Below are 20795 nucleotides of genomic sequence, written 5' to 3' on the forward strand. Positions count from 1 at the left end.
CACATTTGCTTGTATGCTAGATCGTCTCGCAACCCAGCTATTGAGTCTGCCTCTATGTTTGACCTTTGCTGATTAACAGTTATATACCTGTATCAGATTTGCGAACACTCATGTTTGACAGGACCACATGGTCACTTTACAAATAAGCAGTTCTTATTAACAATAAAAATGTAAGATGTTCAATGACTAAAGCAGCACACTTTTCTCCAATAGCTGGTGTAATGTCTATGTTGTGGAAGACTCCCATATTGGAGATTGAGGCAATAAAATACTTGTATGAGGGACACGCTGCGTAACAATAAATAGGGGTCAGGCCAAGATCAATACTCACGGTCCGGTGGTGTATCCACTGACTGTGGCAGTACTCTAGGTTCCCTCCCAGCTCACGGGTGAGCTGGCCTTTGTCCACGTAGCTGTGCAGGTCCGACAGAGAGTTCAGCATTACAATCTGCAAAAAGCATCCATCACACATTAAAACGTAATCGTGGACTTCCTCTCTTCTTAATTATGTAGAAGAAAAGCTGGAGTTAAATAGTGTTTCTACATTGTAAAAAGAAAAAATTTACAAACTTCTAAATTTTAACATACTACAGTATATTTTTAGTTTTTAGCACAGCTCAGACTCAAACTCAGTTTCATTCATGTCATTCACTTTCTGCCATTTATCCAGGTCCGGGTTGCCGTGGCAGCAGAACAAGCAGCTCATTCCACACTTCCCTATCCTCAGCGAAGTTCTGTAATTCTTCTGGGAGGATCCCAGGGTATTCCCAAGCCAGCTGGCAAATACTGTGCCCTTGGTATTTCACACATTCTAATTTGTTTATGCCATTTCAAATATAAAAAATGCAAAAAAAAAAAAAAATCTAAAATTATCTTCCTTAAACTCAAACTGAAATCAAAATGCTAAATCTTAATATAAATTGACTAAAAATATAAAAGCCAAGATGATGGGTTGCATAAATAATAGAGCGCTTTGGTATAATACCTGTAAATAATCAGTTTTATTGCCAGTTTTCTTCAGACATGAACATTTCCAAATCACCAAATATATCTTGGACTTCATTTGCATCAATTATGAAGAAATACAAAGAGTAGGGTACTCTATGGTAAATCATATAGACTTCTCTGGCTGTGATTAGAGAAATTGTGCATAATGTATGTTTTGCACTTTGTATCACCAGTTATACAGCTTCATGATGAAGTGGTGTAGAGGCAGATTTTCTTAAAAAAGAAGACCTGAAAGTTTAGCTACAATTTGCCAGAATGGACATCTGAGATGGTGAAACGAAATCCTTTTTTTTTTTTTTTTAATTTGGATGTTAGCGATATCATGGAGTAAAAAAACAAAACAAAACAAAAAAAACAATTATTCCTAACATTTCATTGTATCAAGCCTTTATAACACAGAAATATAATTGAGGTTTGATATTTTACAGTTTAAACATGAACTTTATGTAAATACAGTAATTATAAATATAGCCAACATCCACGTTTTAACAACCATCATACATCATGCTGCCATTATGATGTTTTCAATTAGTGGCAGCATCCCATCTCTTTGCAAAAAATAAACTTCATCTATTTTGGCCCCACCTAACATAGCGACGAGTTGTCTCTTGTTGCTGTAATATGCATTCTGGTTAAAAAAAACAATGCCGGCTGGTTGGGGTGATTGGGGTCCCAGCCACGCATGACAGCATTGTAAACAATGCCATCAGAGGCCCCTCTGCTGGACAAACTAGGTAATGACACAATTTCCAACAGCCACACTGTTTTTTCTGCATTGTTTATTCATATCAGCAAAAAAAAACGCCAATACCAATACATTGGTGAAAGACACATATCGGTCAACCATTATATCGGTCAGGCTTTCATAAAATGTGTTTCGACTTTTCAGCTTTAATAATACATACTTTCCTTTAAGTTCTTTAAGTTATCTTCTGCAGTTCATAAATCATTCCCGCTGGATCTAACCAGATTTTTACGGTCATTTTAGTTTTGAGTGATATTGCTATAGTACTGTCATGTGCCAACAGTGAGTTGGGGGTGGGGGGAGTCTGTCCTATATCTCATGTAAGCAGTGTGGCATCAGCTGTGACTCACACTAGAGTGATATACAGACAAGGGTGGACCAAAAACATCAAAACAAAAGCAAACATTTTCTTGAATTGCTGAATGTTTGTGTAGCTGGCATGATGTATGCTTACCGGTACCTTCATTTTAAAGTCGTCTCTGTGGAGCTTGATTCCAAAATCGGAAATGGCCCTCTGGAAGAATCTGGACGGCCTCAGAACTAACACCAACTGCAAGTGTCCTGGAAACGCCCCCTAATTTAACAATAGTAAACGAAATAATGTGAACGTTCAGCATTCCATTCATAAATTTAATGATTTCCATGAAGTTACTCCAGCCAGCTCAAGACCTGTAAAAGATGGTTACTATTTAATGTTGCCTGAATGATGTCAAAATGACATGGAATGAAAAAAATTATGCGCCGGGACTATTGTCTAGAGAGGAGGGGCACTTGTGAGACAACACAGGTGTCTGGGAGTCATCCCTCATGATGACTATCTGCAAGGTTTAATCTGTTAAGACACAGACGACTAAATGATAGAGGTGGGCGGATCGATACTAATATCGATAATATCAATACCAGCGCTGGTATTGATAGTGAATGATCCTTGTGTAAAAAGATCGATACTCAAGCTTTTTTTCTCTTTCGCACGCACTGACTGCTGCGCACGCAGATTCATCAAAGTCTACTCTCTATCTGTAAGAGCAGCGCTGCGCTGTGTCACACAACATGGAGCAGCGCACCCTTGTATTGTGGTTTGTCAGCCCTCTGCCTCAGGAGATTTTGTTTAAAGTTGTGTTGAGTGATTTTTTTTAACAAAAATGTTGTTTGAGATAATAAAGTATTTTGTTGTCATGTACAATGTTTGGCGAAATTCTATCCTAGGTCTTTTGGATCCTTTGGATCTATGAAGCTTAAATATGAAAAAGTATTGGTGTCAATATTGGCAGTACTGGGCCTGTATTTACTTGGTATCGGATGAATACCAAAATTCCCACTATCATTCAACTCTACTAAATGACATGAATGCAATGCTTGCACTGTTTCAGGCAGTAGTGGGCACAGCTAACCAAAAATTAGCTTTGATAACAGATAATCGGCTAACTGAAAAGTTATCTTTTATAAAGCTAGAACAATAAACCACCCAAAAATTTATCAGAAGCTACAGATAAGCCAATAACTTCCAGTACTGTCTCCAGTACACTTGCAACTACTAACAAGTTTTAACACCACAATTACTTCTGGTAGCATCAAAGGTGACTACAGACCCAAACAATGAGTCAGCACTTCCGTCTTTGTGCATCCTGTCCACTGCTGGAAGCTCCTGTTTATTACAATAGCAATGAAGCAGTTGCGAGGAGCAGCAAAACTCAACTCTCCACTCAATAACAGCATCAACGTGAGGCGGACGTCTTGGAAAAAAAAGCAGTGCTGACTTATGGTTTGGTTTATAAATAAAAATAATACTGATAGAATAACTCCATTAATGTAAATTCTGTCATTTGTACAAAGTTAAAATATAACATATATATTTTAATGTTGAATAATGCACTAATTCTGAAGTTTTGTAACAAACACAGACAGATGGCAAAGGATTATGGGTAAAATGTGCCTCCACCACCACTGATTGGTTTACTCATTCATTCTATGTAAACCAACATGTTAATGTGAGGTGTGTGTTGTGTTTACAGATAAATGTGCTTTTGTAAAACATGCCATTTTTTACTTGTAAAAAAAAGTCATTTTCAAAAAAAAAAAAAAAAAAGCCAAGTTGTAATTAGATGACCGTTCGATATAACCAGTGTCAAAATAAATAGAACACTGCCAACTACTGGACGCTCAGTACTAGGGCGAATACTGCCATGTACACTACTGGCCAGTAGATGGCAGTAGAGACCGTGAAAACTTGCCAAAACAAAATTCCAGATAATCTGTGTCTGCTATGTTTAAGATGCGTGGAATTTAATAAACACAAACTGAATTTCAGACATCTCATATATATTAATCTAGAACAAAGACAACAGACAGTGTTTGACATAAGCAGGACTCTAATAGCAAACAGGAATCAACTGCAATGATTCCAATTGAAAATAATGGAGGAGCAACCTGAGCTTCTTCTGGCATTTTTACATAAAACAAACACAATAACAACATCTATGAACCCAGAGAATATATTCACAAGATTTTTAGGCACAATATACAAAGAGTTTAATGCTGTTGTCCGTGTGGAGCCTGATCAGAGCGTCTCAAATGCATTTCTTCTGTTGTGGATGTACTGAGGTACCCATAATGCACCTGGGCACAGCATGTCCACACTAAAACTTTCAAAATTAGTGCATTACTTTAAAACTAAAACATATATCTGATATTTTCACTTCATAAAATTTCAGACGTGACATTAATTTAAATAACTTCTCCGAAATAAGTTTGGTTAAAATTTTAACCATAAGTTAAAACTATATGCCTCTGGATGACTTGGGTGATATTGGCAGTGTATCGGTATGGGGTAAAAAAAAAAAGAGCCTTTTTTTCTTTTTTGTGACCAGTTCTTTATCTGCAGAGGATAGAATGGCTTCTTCTAGAACCAGTTCTCTACTGCTTATGGAAGATAGAACTATGCAGCTACTATAAAACATTTAACAGGTAGGTGTTTAACTCATCTTAGATTTCATCTAGGATTTTGCAACAAGTCAGCTTTGTTTACCACATCTGCAAAGATTATCGAACCAAAACCTATTGGAAGGTAATTAGTCCGATGATGGTTTTCAAAGTTATCTGAAAAGCTAATCTAATAATGAAAACATTTTTGATAATTAGCGGGTTAGCGGAACTGTGACCGTCACTGGTTTCAGGCCATAGTTAGCAAGTGCAGGCCCAACAGACTGAAAAACTCCTTTGTCCCTCACTTTGGGGGAGGAGAAGTAACAGGAAGACAGAGGATGGGAATGAGAGGAACAGTAATAGCCAGTAAACCAGTAGTGAGCAGTATTTCTGGTATTTATATTTTTATTTACATTTTGCAAATAGTTTTTTACTTTTACATCTCCAATTCCAATGAAGTTAGGACATTGTGTGAAATGTAAATAAAAACAGAATACAATGATTTGCAAAACTTGGATGTACCTTTCAGCATTGATGGTGCCATCACAGATGTGTAAGCTGCCCATGCCATGGGCACTAATACACCCCCATACCATCCCAGATGCTGGCTTTTGAACTTTGCGCTGGTAACAATCTGGATGGTCTTTTTCTTCTTTTGTCCGGAGGACACAACGTCCATGATATCCAAAAACAATTTGAAACATGTACTCATCAGACCACAGCACACTTTTCCACTTTGCGGCTGTCCATTTCAAATGAGCTCGGGCACAGAAAAGGCGTGGCATTTCTGGATGTTGTTGATGTATGGCTTTCACTTTGCATGGTAGTGTTTTAACTTGCACTTCTAGATGTAGCGACGAACTGTGTTAACTGACAATGGTTTTCTGAAGTGTTCCTGAGCCTACACGGTAAGATCCTTTACACAATGATGTCGTTTTTAATGCATTGCTGCCTGAGGGATCAAAGGTCACGGGCATTCAATGTTGGTTTTCAGCCTTGCCGCTTACGTGTAGAAAGTTCTCCAGATTCTCTGAATCTTCTGATTATGTTATGGGCTGTAGATGATGGAATCCCTAAATTCCTTGCAATTGAACATTGATAAACATTGTTCTTAAACTGTTGGACTATTTTTTCACACAGTTGTTCATAAAGTGGTGATCCTTGCCGCATCTTTGCTTGTGAATGGCTGAGCCTTTTGGAGATGCTCCTTTTATACCCAATCTTGACATTCACCTGTTACCAAACAGGTGTTCTTTGAGCATTCATCAACTTTCCCAGTCTTTTGTTGCCCCGTCCCAATTGTTTTAAAATGTGTTGCAGGCATCTATTTCAAAATGAGCAAATATTTGCACAAAAACAATAAAGCTTATCAGATTGAACATTAAATATATTGTCTTTGTGGTGCATTCAATTGAATATAGGTTGAAGAGGATTTGCAAATCATTGTATTCTGTTTTTATTTACATTTTACACAACATCCCAACTTCATTGGAATTGGGGTTGTACTTGTGATACTTTGTGTGCTTCTTACCCTGTGTGCTGCTATACAATGCTGCTGGAACATCAGTTTCCCTGAGGGAGTCTTCCCAAGGGATTAATAAAGTTCTGTCTAATCTAATTACAGAGTGCTACTGATCATGTACACACATACACAGAGCCATGTGGGAGTTTGTTTCTATCCACCTCCCGAAAGGCCAAGTAATGTTAACATGAGACGTCCTTGCCCTATTGGCTCCAAACTGTTATGACCATGAGTTTGACCTTTCAAGTTGATACAAGGTCAAATGTCATACTACCAATGCAGAGGTAATATATTACTTTAAATTACTGTTTCAATGGAACCATAGTTGGTTGGAACCATAGAAATAGCCATTCTAGCTTTTCCTTATACATAATCACTGCATCAAGCTTTTGACCTTGGCCTGTGACCTTGATTTTTTCCCCTTTTTTCTCAAAATCATATAAATTTGTCCTCAGTTGATCCTCTATTATTTCTGTGTCCAAATCAGATGAAAACTCCTTTTATTAGTATTTTGTTCACACACAACGAGCATGCAGGACCCAAAACCTACGAAAAGTGAAGATTAATCAATCAATTTCAATCAATTTTATTTATATAGCGCCAAATCACAACAAACAGTTGCTCCAAGGCGCTTTATATTGTAAGGCAAGGCCATACAATAATTATGTAAAAACCCCAATGGTCAAAACGACCCCCTGTGAGCAAGCACTTGGCGACAGTGGGAAGGAAAAACTCCCTTTTAACAGGAAGAAACCTCCAGCAGAACCAGGCTCAGGGAGGGGCAGTCTTCTGCTGGGACTGGTTGGGGCTGAGAGAGAGAATCAGGAAAAAGACATGCTGTGGAGGGGAGCAGAGATCGATCACTAATGATTAAATGCAGAGTGGTGCATACAGAGCAAAAAGAGAAAGAAACACTCATCATGCATCATGGGAACCCCCCAGCAGTCTAAGTCTATAGCAGCATAATTAAGGGATGGTTCAGGGTCACCTGGTTAAAAATCTGAAAATTCACAGAGAAACTCACAGTAACGACCAGGTGGACGATAGATAATAACAAATAAAACTGGTTTTTGGGACTTCCAATTTGGATGGACAAGACTAAGAGTCAAGCTGTCAAATGAATTAAAGCTCTGTCTGGGTTTTTGATTAATTAATAAGCTGGAATGGAAGATTGCTGCTAATCCTCCGCCTCGGCCCGTGCTACGAGCATTCTGGCAGTTAGTATGACTCGGGGGTGTTGACTCATTTAAACTAACATATTCATCCTGCTGTAACCAGGTTTCTGTAAGGCAGAATAAATCAATATGTTGATCAATTATTATATCATTTACTAACAGGGACTTAGAAGAGAGAGACCTAATGTTTAATAGACCACATTTAACTGTTTTAGTCTGTGGTGCAGTTGAAGGTGCTATATTATTTTTTCTTTTTGAATATTTATGCTTAAATAGATTTTTACTGGTTATTGGTGGTCTGGGAGCAGGCACCATCTCTACGGGGATGGGGTAATGAGGGGATGGCAGGGGGAGAGAAGCTGCAGAGAGGTGTGTAAGACTACAACTCTGCTTCCTGGTCCCAACCCTGGATAGTCACGGTTTGGAGGATTTAAGAAAATTGGCCAGATTTCTAGAAATGAGAGCTGCTCCATCCAAAGTGGGATGGATGCCGTCTCTCCTAACAAGACCAGGTTTTCCCCAGAAGTTTTGCCAATTATCTATGAAGCCCACCTTATTTTTTGGACACCACTCAGACAGCCAGCAATTCAGGGAGAACATGCGGCTAAACATGTCACTCCCGGTCCGATTGGGGAGGGGCCCAGAGAAAACTACAGAGTCCGACATTGTTTTTGCAAAGTTACACACCGATTCAATGTTAATTTTAGTGACCTCCGATTGGCGTAACCGGGTGTCATTACTGCCGACGTGAATTACAATCTTACCAAATTTACGCTTAGCCTTAGCCAGCAGTTTCAAATTTCCTTCGATGTCACCTGCTCTGGCCCCCGGAAGACAATTAACCAGAGTTTGTTCCTTGGCGGGTGTGTCGTCGAGTGGGGAAAAACGGTTAGAAATGTGAACGGGTTGGCGGTGTACACGGAGCTTGTTTAGAACGACGCTTCCTCCTCACAGTCACCCAGTCGGCCTGCTTTCCCGGCTGCTCAGTATCTGCCAGAGGGAAACTAACGGCGGCTAAGCTACCTTGGTCCGCACCGACTACAGGGGCCTGGCTAACTGTAGGATTTTCTAAGGTGCGGAGCCGAGTCTCCAATTCGCCCAGCCTGGCCTCCAAAGCTACGAATAAGCTACACTTATTACAAGTACCATTACTGCTAAAGGAGGCCGAGGAATAACTAAACATTTCACACCCAGAGCAGAAAAGTGCGGGAGAAACAGGAGAAGCCGCCATGCTAAACCGGCTAAGAGCTAGTAGCTGCGCTAAGATAGCGGATTCCTAAAAAACACACAAAGTGAATAATGTGTAAATAATTTAGAGGTGATTCAGCAGAGGGAGTGCTTTAGTTAAGGCACGTGAAGATTACACTGTGAAACAAATTGTTATCTAGTTAACTAGATCAATCTAACTACGCAGATTAAACAGCTAACAGATACAGCAAAACACCACTGTGCTGCGGAACAGGAAGTGATACAATACCGCAGTGAGAGCCAACCACCAGTAGAGGTGGTTGGCTCTCACTGCGATGATTGATTGATTGATTGATTGATTGATTTTTACCTTCAGGGTCAAGTGTATGAAAAACCCATTAAAACACAGGCCATGGCATCTTGTACACTGCCCTCTACTGGACAAACACACTCATTACAACACCTAGTTTTGATGCAGATTCTTTTCCAGTTCAGGACCGATGGATCAGGTGAAGCACCTCATGATTACTTGAATGTTTGAACCAAAACTACAGAAGTATCACACACTGCATGAAAGGAAGCCATGTTCTAAAAAACATTAAACAGAACAGGGTTTTTTTTTAACAGTGAAGCAGAATGCATTAAAACCAATGGGTTAAAGTCATTTTGGTTTATTGTAACAGAATGTGGGTTATATTTCTGTAATTTGTCAACCCACACTAAAATAACCTACAAATATTCAAACAATATTAAAAAATTAAAGTGAGAAACTATTTATTAATCACTCTGAGAAAATGACATTTTTCATCAGCAAAACTTGATATGAAAGGGTGTAGGTCATCCCAAAAATAAAACAAGCGATAATTTTTAAATTTATGAATGGAAAACAAATTCATCCATAAACTTCTCCTCCTCCTGCCACTACAACTATTAGTACTACTACTACTACTACTACTAACAATAACAACAACAATAATAATACTGTAATAATAATAATAATAACAAAAAGGTGGTTAGCACTGGTGCCTAACAGCAAGAAGTTCTGGGATCACTTCCCGCCTGTCCAACCCCACGATCCTTCTTACTGCAAGGCAGCAGTTCTCACCGCTAAGCCACCATACTGCCTGAATGAAAACATCTTTGACGAAAACTCATGTTAGATCAAAGAGAATGACATAATTCAAATATGCATGTATTGTCTTTCAGAAAAAATCATCTTGTTCATGCTCACCTTCACTAAAGTCCAGTTATCCTGGCACACTAGGGATGTGCATATTTTGTATATCTCAACAACCAAGCATATATATATATCGTATATTGATATGTGCTTGGTTTTTGGTATTATATTATTATTGTTGTTGTTAGTATTTAGCTATAGCTTACATAAGAGGGTGCACAATACACATTAATTCTGCTTGAATACACAACAGAACTAAAATAAAAACAATAATTTCACAATAAAAGTTAACTCACATGCAACTAGAGCAATGCAAAACCTCCGCCAACACTAGTTTCCAATTCCACAAATTTTTTACCTTGGAAACAATTTTCAAAGTCAAAGTCCTGTTAGAAGTGACTTTTCATACGCTAAAATATTATACAAAATATATATCAAAAGGGCTTTTCAATGTTAATATCAAATATACGCTAAATCTGCAATACGGACCACGTGCGTATCAAACTTAGTCTATTCATTGAGAGTCCTAGTTTGCACCTCATTGTCAAAAAGGCACTTTTGATTGCGATATGCAAAATATACACCAAATGGGCTTTTCAATATTAAATTCAAATGGCTGAAAAATCCACAATCTGGATCAGATCCAGATCAATCTTTGTCAGGTGATAGTGAGGACCCGTCTGCACCTCACATTCAAATATGAGAGTGACTGGTGAATTTTTAATTAAGATATAATGTAAAATATACATTAAATGGGGTTTTCAATGTTAAATTTAAATGGCCACAAAATCTATAATCTGGATCTAATCTGGATCAAAACCTACATAACGCTCTAATATGAAAGAAATGCGATCTTTATGAATTTTTGAAAATTTGTTCAATGTTAAAGGATAGGGATTTTTCAAATGCCCTTTAACTTATGTCCTTGAAAATTAAATCAGTTCTTGTCTATCAGGATATGAATCATCAGTAAAAATGTCATAACGTTATATGAAAAATTGTCAGCTCCAGGCTGTTCACAAACAAACAAACAGACAAAAACAAAAACAGGGGCGAATACATAATGTAAAAATGCAAAACTTCCCCTGACTGTTTCACCTCAGGGAGCTTTGTTCTAAGCTGTCTGCTCATGTGCTTTACTGCAATGTGCACAGTGTCCATTGCTGAAATGAACTTACAGCTATTCTGGTGAGAGAAGCTTTGACGGAGCTCCATTTGTCCTTTCGTCGGTCGATGATGATGATGAAACCGATACTAGCAGCATCCAGGCTGTGGACACGTCAGAGAGAAAACATGTAACAGAACTATCTAGTCTTTGTGCTCAGAGAACATTTACTAGCAGAACTACAAATAAAAACTAAGTCCACATGAACTAATATTACATGAAAATGAAATTATCCCTCGTGATTAACAGGGCAAAACATGAATGTAACAGAGTCAGTGAGGGAGTGGGTTTGCAAAATGTACACGAGTAACTCAGCAAAAACGACATCATACTCAGCTCTTAAATTTGGACAGGTACAGGTATTTTGGGCCAGATTAGGCTTATTTTAACATAATAAACTGTACATATTCTTTGATATATTACTTTAAATAGGAATGTTGGCACATCTGTGTGCATGTCTGTGCTTCTACAGGGAGCCTCAAGGCAACTGACTACGTACAATAAATGTTTGAGTTTACTCAACTTAAAGTCATTATTTAGATGTTAGGTTTACAGGTTGAGTTTAAAAAAGTGTTTAAAACCAGTTGTCTTGAGTTTTGCTTTTAACTTTTAATCGACTTTTACCATCATCTGCTGTTCTTATTACCATGTTCCATTTCATGTGAGGATTCTCTTTTCAGAATTATGTTAATCTTTAACGTAACAAGATACATTTTGTTACAAAGCTTTATCTTTGCTGCATGTGCATCAAGTCAGGATGATTTCTGTGTTCTCAGTATCACTAAATGTTAACTAATGGCCAATCAATCGAATAGACATAGAATAGAAAATTAAAAGTCACTGGTTTTGATTAGTGGTGTTAATAATTTAGTCCAATAACCAGAACGTGGCGAAGTGACTTCATAAAGAGACGTGTGCTTATATGGAAATACTGCCGTGCAAAATAAATCCATGCGCACCTGGGGATGCTGGTCAGGTAGGTGACAACATTGAGGAAGTCTTCCTCAGGCACATCACTGAAGGCTGAATACTCGGGGAATGTGATGATGGGGGCGCCATCTTTGCCCCGCCCTCCTGTAACACAAAAACAAGACATTTATGGTCCTTCTGTCTCCCACATATTCACTCTTACTTCACTGCTGTTCTGCTATTTATTGAAGCTCCACACTTAAATAAAAGAAGGAAGCTCAAGTTGTATGAAGTAGCATTCCTGTCCACCAGGTGTCGATCAACCACTCATATATATATATATATATATATATATATATATATATATATATATATATATATATATATATATATATATATATATACACATTTTTTTTTACACTGGCACAGCAGGAATGCATGCAGTGGTATAGTTTTCAGTCTTGTGTATCTGCCCATCTGTTTGTGAATTAAATAACTCTGTTTTGATCAGATTTGGATCAAACTTGGTGGAGTAACTGAGGGTCAACCAAGGACAAAAATCTATTAAAATTCATGATCAGATGCCAAGTTTAAAATTTTTGACCAGTGGTTACATATGAAATACGCAGATATTTAACACAGAAGACTCAATCTCCATTAGAATGGCTATTTTGAGGAACTGGTTCAAGATACACATATGATCACTGTGATTTCTATTGGCCACAACACCTTTGCTCAATCACAAGGTCAGAAATTTCAAACAGTTTGGGGCAAATATGGATTAAACATGATAGAAGGGCTGTTTGTTCATGATGGATAGAATGGCTCATTTTTGGGGAAAGACCACACATAAACAAATATATTATGGTATCACTGAATAACAAAGAATTTATTTGCATGACTTGCTGGCAAACGTGTAAAGTTCCCTTCTCCGAGTGCCCATTCTGGAGGAGGTATATCAGTGCAGACAGATTTTAAAGCTAAGAAAGTTATATCTATATGACATAATAATTATTAATAACAGTTTGGAACACATTGCAAGGTGCTTTAGAATGATGCCTCACATTCACCCACATGTAAGAAACTCAACTACACGCATAGACCAATGTGGGGGATTAAGGATTTTGCTCAAGCAGCACTTCACTGTTTTTTCTATCTGATCAGGGAATTGAGCCTTTGACCGTTTGGTAACAAGCCCACTTCTCTAATCTATTGGCCAACACTTCCCCAAAGTGCGCATATAATTATGTATATACATGAAAAATACACATGAAAAGTGATGAACATCAGGTGAGAAAAGTGGCCCTGTGATTGAAGAGTTGTAGGTTTGACTCCAAACCAGATGGACTGAAAGAAAATAAAACTATGGAAAAGTGAAGGCAAGGAAGGGCAGTACACAAAAATAATCACAAGATGGCACCATTGAGCTAATGGCTATAGCGTAACTGAAATATGATGACGTATAAAACTTATGTTCATGAAACATCTGTGTTGTGATCACAGTTCACTCAGCAACAGCTGGACTGCTTGTTTATTCTTCAAGACTTTTCTCCACTCATCCAAGAGACATCTTCAGTCACTGAAGTGAAATAAGGCCAAATATTCCAAATGATTTCACATTTAGAATTGTCTACCTTTGTCTGTTAAAGCCACAGTGTGCAGGATTTAGAGGCGTGTATTACCAAAAATGGAATATAGCATTCATAACCACCTGCTAGTTTGTGCGTAATTACCAGCAGCCATGAAATAATGTTTTCATAAGCTTAGAATGAGCCCTTCATAACTACAACCCCCATTCGAATGAAGTTGGGACGTTGTGTGAAATGTAAATAAAACATAATAGAATGATTTGCAAATCCTCTTCAACCTATATTCAATTTAATACACCACAAAGACAAGATATTTAATGTTAAAACTGATAAACTTTATTGTTTTTGTGCAAATATTTGCTCATTTTGAAATGGATGCCTGCAACATGTTTCAAAAAAGCTGGGACAGTGGCAACAAAAGACTGGGAAAGTTGATGAATGCTCAAAGAACACCTGTTTGGAACATTCCACAGGTGAACAGGTTAACTGGAAACAGGTGAGTGTCATGATTGGGTATAAAAGAAACATCCCCAAAAACCTCAGCCGTTCACAAGCAAAGATGGGGCGAGGAACACCGCCTTCTCTGGGCCAAGAGCTCATTTGAAATGAACCGAAACAAAGGGGAAAAGTGGTCTGATGAGTCCACATTTCAAATTGTTTTTGGAAATCATGGACGTTGTGTCCTCCGGGCAAAAGATGAAAACGACTATCCAGATTGTTACCAGTGCAAAGTTCAAAAGCCAGCATCTGTGATGGTATGGGGGTGTGTTAGTGCCCATGACATGGACAACTTACACATCTGTGATGGCACCATCAATGCTGAAAGGTACATCCAGGTTTTGGAGCAACACATGCTGCCATCCAAGCAACGTCTTTTTCAGGGACGTCCCTGATTATTTCAGCAAGACAATGCCAAGGCACATTCTGCACGTGTTACAACAGCGTGGCTTCGTAGTAAAAGAGTGCGGGTACTAGACTGGCCTGCCTGCAGTCCAGACCTGTCGCTCATTGAAAATGTGTGGTGCATTATGAAGTGCAAAATACAACAACAGAGACCCCGGACTGTTACACAACTGAAGTCATACATCAAGCAAGAATGGGAAAGAATTCCACCTACAAAGCTTCAACAATTAGTGTCCTCAGTTCCCAAAGGCTTATTGAGTGTTGTTAGAAGGAAAGGTGATGTAACACAGTGGTAAACATACCACTGTCCCAACTTTTTTTGAAACGTGTTGCAGGCGTCCATTTCACAATTAGCAAATATTTGCACAAAAACAACAAAGTTTATCAGTTTGAACATTAAATATCTTGTCTTTGTGGTGTATTCAATTGAAAATAGGTTGAAGAGGATTTACAAATCATTGTATTCAGTTTTTATTTACATTTTACACAACGTCCAAACTTCATTGGAATTGGGGTTGTAGATGGGAGCGGGCCCCTTAATGGAGGCTGCCATGTTGGACCACCATGTTGATTCAGTATATACAATACTCTCCATGGTTAATATAGTTAGTTGTCTACACATGGACAGTGAACAATGGATGTTGCAATTTCATACTTTTGTGCAATAGCTTCAACACATCTTTTGTCAGGAATCTGTGACTCCATGAATATTTTGAACAGCGTGCTGCTTTCCTATTGGGTTCCACGTCATCTGTACTCATGACATGCTAAACAACTGTTGCCAAGTGCATAGTAGGTCCAGCGGCATTTGTGCATGTTTTAAATGTAAATGTAACTTTAATGATGCAAAAAAAGCCAATTCAGTCTGTGTGTGTTAGTTGGTAGCACCCTACAAATTGAACACAGCTACTGAGCTTCATACACATTTTATAACAGACCATCTGTTGTCTTTAGCAGATTGAAAACTTCAGTGAAGACTAATAACCCACATTACTAAAGAGTTAGTGGTGTCAAATTCTGATCGATCCCACTAAATACCCTCATCACTGTGTTCTGGTGTCAGGTGATATGAAAGTGCCTGCTCTGCACTTGATTGCACCTCAGTTTAAGATGAACACACCCACATGAGCACAACTGGATTTATTAAGAGGACGGGGTGCTGGGTTTAAAAACCACATCGGCATTGGGTAGACTTTTGCAATAACTCTTGTGAAATGTGCTACTTTGCACAATGTGATCGGTATGATCCTTTTTCACTCACTCACTCATCTTCAATCGCTTATCCGGGATTGGGTCACGGGGGCAATAGCAGGGGACCCCAAACTTCCCTTTCCCGTGCTACATTAACCACCTCTGACTGGGGGGATTCCAAGGTGTTTCCAGTCCAGTGTTGCGTGAATCTCTCCACCTACTCCTGGGTCTTCCCTGGGCTCTCCTCCCAGATGGATGTGGGAGGCACCCAGGGGGCATTCTTACCATTTGCTCAAACCACCTCAGCTGGCTCCTTTCAACATGAAGAAGCAGTGACTACTCCGCGCTCCCCATGGATGACCAAACTTCTCACCCTATTTTTAAGGGAGACACCAACCACCCTCCTGAGGAAGCCCATTTCGGCTGCTTGTACCCCACGATCTAGTTCTTTTGGTCATGACCCAATGCTTATGACCATAGGTGAGAGTAGGAACAAAGACTGACCGGTAGACAGTGGTGGGCACACTTCCGATAATCCGATAACAGATAATTATCGAAGATAATCTTTTCATTATCGGATTATCTTTTTAGATAACTTTAAAAACCATTATTGGACCAATTATCTTCCGATTAATTTTTGTCTGATAACTTTTAAACCGATAAAGTAAACAACAATAAGCATTTTTAAAATTTTAAATCAGTTGAGCACCCACCTGTTAAACGTTTTGTAACAGACACAGATGAAAAGCATCTCAATCCTCTGCAGACAAAGGAGAAACGGCCAAAAAAAAAAAAAAAAAAAAAAAAATTTCCTTTAACACCATACCGATATGCTGGCAATATCACCTAAGTCATCCAGAGGAATACATTTTTAACTTATGGTTAAGTTATTTAAAATTACTGTCATGTCTGAAGTTTTATAAAGTGAAAATATCAGATATATGTTTTAGTTTTAAAGTAATGTGCTAATTTTTAAGGTTTTGTGAGCACATGCTGTGCCCCGCAGTGCATTATGGGTACGACGATGTAATCTCAGTACGTCACGACAGGACAAATGCATTTCAGACACTCTGTTCAGGCTCCACGGACAACAACATTAAACTTAAACACATTCTCTCAACATGCAAAACATTTTGTGATGACACTTCCAGGGCTCCGTAAAAAATGCCTGTTTTTACAAATAAAAAAATTGAATATTTTACAAAAGCACATTTATCTCTAAGCACCAACACACAACAGACGTCACATTAACGTGTTGGTTTACATAATGAATGACTGAACCAATCAGTGTTTAGCAGAGGCACTTTTACCCAGAATCCTTTGCCATCTGTCTGTTTGTTACAAAACCTCAGAATTAGTGCATTATTCAACATTAAAAGATATATGTTATATTTTAACTTTGTACAAATGACAGAATTGACATTAATGGAGTTATTCTATCGGTATTAATGTTATTTATAAATCAAAACCATAACTCAGCATGACTTTTTTTTATTTTTCAAGACCTCCGCCTGACCGGAGTGTTGTAATTGATAGAGAGCTGGTTTTATGGCTGCTCTTGGGGGTATCGCTGTGCTGGGAGTGCTGTAGTATACAAGAGCTTCCAGCAGGGGCAGAATGTTGAAAGAAAAAAGTGTGGTCTCATTGTTTGGGTCTGTTGTTATTTTTAATGCTACTAGAAGCTATTAAATTTGTTCTACTAGTAGTTGTAAATGTGCCAGAGATAATATTGGAATTTATCGGTTATCTGTAACTTCCGATACATTTTTGGGTGGTTTATTGTTTTATCTTTATCGAAGATAACTTTTCAGTTATCTGATTATCTGTTATCGAAGTTAATTTTTTGGTTATCTGTGCCCACCACTGCCGGTAGATTTTCATCACAACAATATTGTCGAGCAAATGCAACACTGCCCCTGCTTCACCGATTCTCCGGTCAATCTCATAACCATTGTCCCCTCACTCATGAACAAGACCCTGAGCTACTTGAACTCCTTCACTTGGGGCAAGACCACATTCCCTACCCGAAGTAGGCAATCCAGTTTCCTGCTGAGAACTATAGCCTCAAATTTAGAGGTGCTGATCCTCATCCCTGTATGATCCTTTTTGTTGTTGTTTTTTTTTATTCCCCTCAATTTGTTTCCCATCTGTATCTTCATTTAACACAAACCCACATCCTACTGACAAGATTACACTCCCATGTGGTGAAGGTCAGACATAAGTCAGACTTGGGTAACACCCAATAGTTTAGCAATGTAAAGAAATGGGATTTTTCCAATAGTTGTAATTTTGGCTGTTGTGAGAGTGCAGAGTGAAGGAATTAAAAACATTCCTGCAGAACCACAAGAGTTGCCATAAGTGGCACACGACACATCTGGAAAATCTGAAGGAACCCAGTTAAATGCCAGTGTGACAGCTGCAGCACTCCTGCTAAAAGTAACACAAAAATCAAATGTCAATTTCCACAAGATCTGGAGGCCCTAATCTAATCTGTATCAAGAAAACTGTCTGTAAAAATGATTTTTTGGATTATAATCATCATCATGATTCATTTCCCTAATGATTTATGGGCTCTGTAAATAGAGGGGCTGTGTCTGGTATAACTTTATTGTGACTTCACTAATGTTTGCTTTGTGAGTTTAACAATCTATGCAAACCAGTTTATGTGAAAAGTATTCAGCTGGATAAAGATGTGTAGTTCAGTTTGGCATATTTTATTTGAGAGCAGGAAATTCTTTAGTTTGTAGCTAGTTATGTTTCATTTAAGGACTACACTACCCATAGGGCTCTAGGAGAAAAAAAACCCCCAGCAATGTTATGCAGCATTCATGACAAAGGTTAACTTGAAATACCCATGTTTGAAACGTCAGAGTTCCGAAAAGCTTGTGTTCGCTTGATTAACTCAGAAAACAATATGGATCCACATAAATAATGTGCACATGAATAAGTTAATGCAGCTGCTTGCTGGGAATGATCAAGATGGAAAATATGTCAGATGATTGTATTTCTATTTTTGTCAGTTACAAAGCTGGCAACTTCACTTATATAAAAAATCCAAAGGTAAATAATTTGTTAAAAGTAATTAAAAGGCATTTACATTATTACTGTTTCAGCAGTCATGGCGGAGGATGCCATGATTGTAAAAAAATAAATCCAACCGGACCACATATTTAATTTTTCTCCTTGCAGGCCCTTGTATTTTCCATTTTTACTACATCATGAATGCAGCATTAACTGCTGCTGTCACTGTTAGCATTTTCACAGTCAAGTCAAAATGACTGTCACATGTAAAAAAAATTTACATGCAGTCTCACCTCATGGTGGTAATAGCTGAATTAAGTCATGTCAGTGTCATCTACCAGCCACTTGATCACCCTCCAAATGTATCACTCTTGTTTAGGACTCCTGACCACTCTCCTGATGTCTCAGGCGCTTTGCAGTTGCCTGGCTGGTCTCTCTTCCTGTATTTGTTGTTTCCCTCCTTTTAACAAGACATTTCAGCGCTGCTGTTGTGGACTCCCAGCTGCCTTCTCGATGCCCCGCCAGATCTGCTGTTGCCATTCAACGACCTTCCAGATGCATAACACCTGTTGTGAACACCCACTGAAGTCAACGTCTCTCCTCTGCTATGGCCAACTGTCCTCCAGATATCCATGTCTTGTTGCAACCAGATGGTCATCCTTGAGGTGTCTCTTTCACATTGTGGACACTCTTCAGATGTCAGTTGCCTATCCACTTTATATGTCTTTGTCTATGACCGCTTTCTGGCCAGATATTTCAGTATAGCTGCTTCGACCTTCTGACTGTCATCGAGAAGTCTCAGTGCAATTTCTATGGAAACCTGGCTACCTTCTGTATATCTCAGCACAGGTTGTGCAGCCTCCTGTCAACCAGCTACTTATTTCAGCATAGCTGCTGTGACGTTCTGGCCATGCAATGGATACTTCTCCTCCAAAGCTGCTCCTGATGCACGGCCACCTTCCACATGTCCCAATCCTGTTGCAGCCACCCAGTCCCCCTCTTCAGTCTGTCTCCCTGCAATGCACTGCCACCCTCCTGACATCTCTGTCCTGCTGTGATCACCTGGTCATGAATGACCAGTCACCTTCGAGATGTATCGGTAGTATGCGACCAACCACCATGCTGATGACCCAGTACTGTTGCAGTCGCCCTGCAGGGATTCCCTCTCCTTGTCACAGCTGCCTGGTCACCCTCCAGAAGTTCAGTTCCTTCCAGTGCCTCCTGGCCACTCTCTCTCTCTCTCTCTCTTTCTGCCTTCCTTCTGGACCCATCCACCCTCCCTGTCTGGTCTTCTACCCCTTTTAAGTCCTCTTACTGGTGGTGTTCAGTAGAATATAATTCCTGAGATAATTTCCATTTGGAAAATTTGATATTTGCATCTAAGCTTGATCGTTGACCTATTATAAACCAAATCCATAGGCTTAATTTCCCTGCCAAGTTTGAACAAAATTGAGTTAGGCAATCTTACGATGTCTTGCTAATATACGTACACAGTAAATTTTTTCAGAGTAAAATATACTCTGCCAGGATAACATTTGGTCCCAGTTCAAACAGAGTCAAATACGCTCTATTATGTAGAGTGAAATCAGCTCTACCATCTTGTCAAATCAAGTGTTTTTACTCCAATAAGAGTTGATTTTACACTGTGATAGTTGATTTTACACAGTGATAGAGTTGATTTTACACTGTGATAGAGTTGATTTAGCATGGCGATAGAGTATATTTAACTCTATTTGGACTATAACCAAATGTTATCCCGGCAGAGTAAATGTTACTCTGCAAAATTTACTGTGTACATAAATACAAACATACAGAAATCAAGATAATTACCTCTGGATGTGCCACTAAAGATTTTTCATGAATCAGTAAGAAGGGTCAGTAGGTAAAAAAATATAAAGTACTGGCCTGCGACCCTTAATTGGACTAAGCAATTGAAGATGTGTGTGTGTGTGTGTGTGTGTGTGTGTGTGTGTGTGTGTGTGTGTGTGTGTGTGTGTGTGTGTGTGTGTGTGTGTGTGTGTGTGTGTGTGTGTGTGTGTGTGTGTGTGTGTGTGTGTGTGTGTGTGTGTGTGTATGAAGTAGTGAAGTAAGATAAAAGGCATCTTGGCACCATCAGCAGAACATTTGTTTTTAGTCCGCTCATTCAATGAGGACCCCTTCACACGTGTGTGTGGTCTTACAAAAAACACTAGAGGAAACAACTAGAGGAGAAAACAGTGTTTTATGGGGACTTTAAATAATCATGCAGTGCATCGCTGCAGTACTTTCTTCTAACAGCCC

General features: G+C 38.8%; 1 protein-coding gene across 9 annotated transcripts in view; it reads right to left on the reverse strand.

Moving 5' to 3' along the window:
• The window catches only part of mcf2l2 (MCF.2 cell line derived transforming sequence-like 2), a 373245-nt gene that overhangs the window by 281311 nt on the left and 71139 nt on the right, over nucleotides 1–20795 (reverse strand). For 7 of the 9 annotated variants that reach the window (XM_034180353.1, XM_034180350.1, XM_034180349.1 and 4 more), the window contains exons 3-6: nucleotides 11862–11976; nucleotides 10916–11006; nucleotides 2208–2327; nucleotides 332–448 (exon numbers count right to left, since the gene is read on the reverse strand). In XM_034180353.1, the coding sequence (XP_034036244.1) occupies nucleotides 332–448; nucleotides 2208–2327; nucleotides 10916–11006; nucleotides 11862–11976 (443 nt within the window). The remainder of the gene's footprint in view (nucleotides 1–331; nucleotides 449–2207; nucleotides 2328–10915; nucleotides 11007–11861; nucleotides 11977–20795) is intronic. The other 2 variants (XM_034180346.1, XM_034180352.1) reach the window with 1 other exon arrangement.

The sequence above is a fragment of the Thalassophryne amazonica genome, chromosome 10 (genome assembly GCF_902500255.1).
Source record: "Thalassophryne amazonica chromosome 10, fThaAma1.1, whole genome shotgun sequence".
NCBI lineage: Eukaryota > Metazoa > Chordata > Actinopteri > Batrachoidiformes > Batrachoididae > Thalassophryne > Thalassophryne amazonica.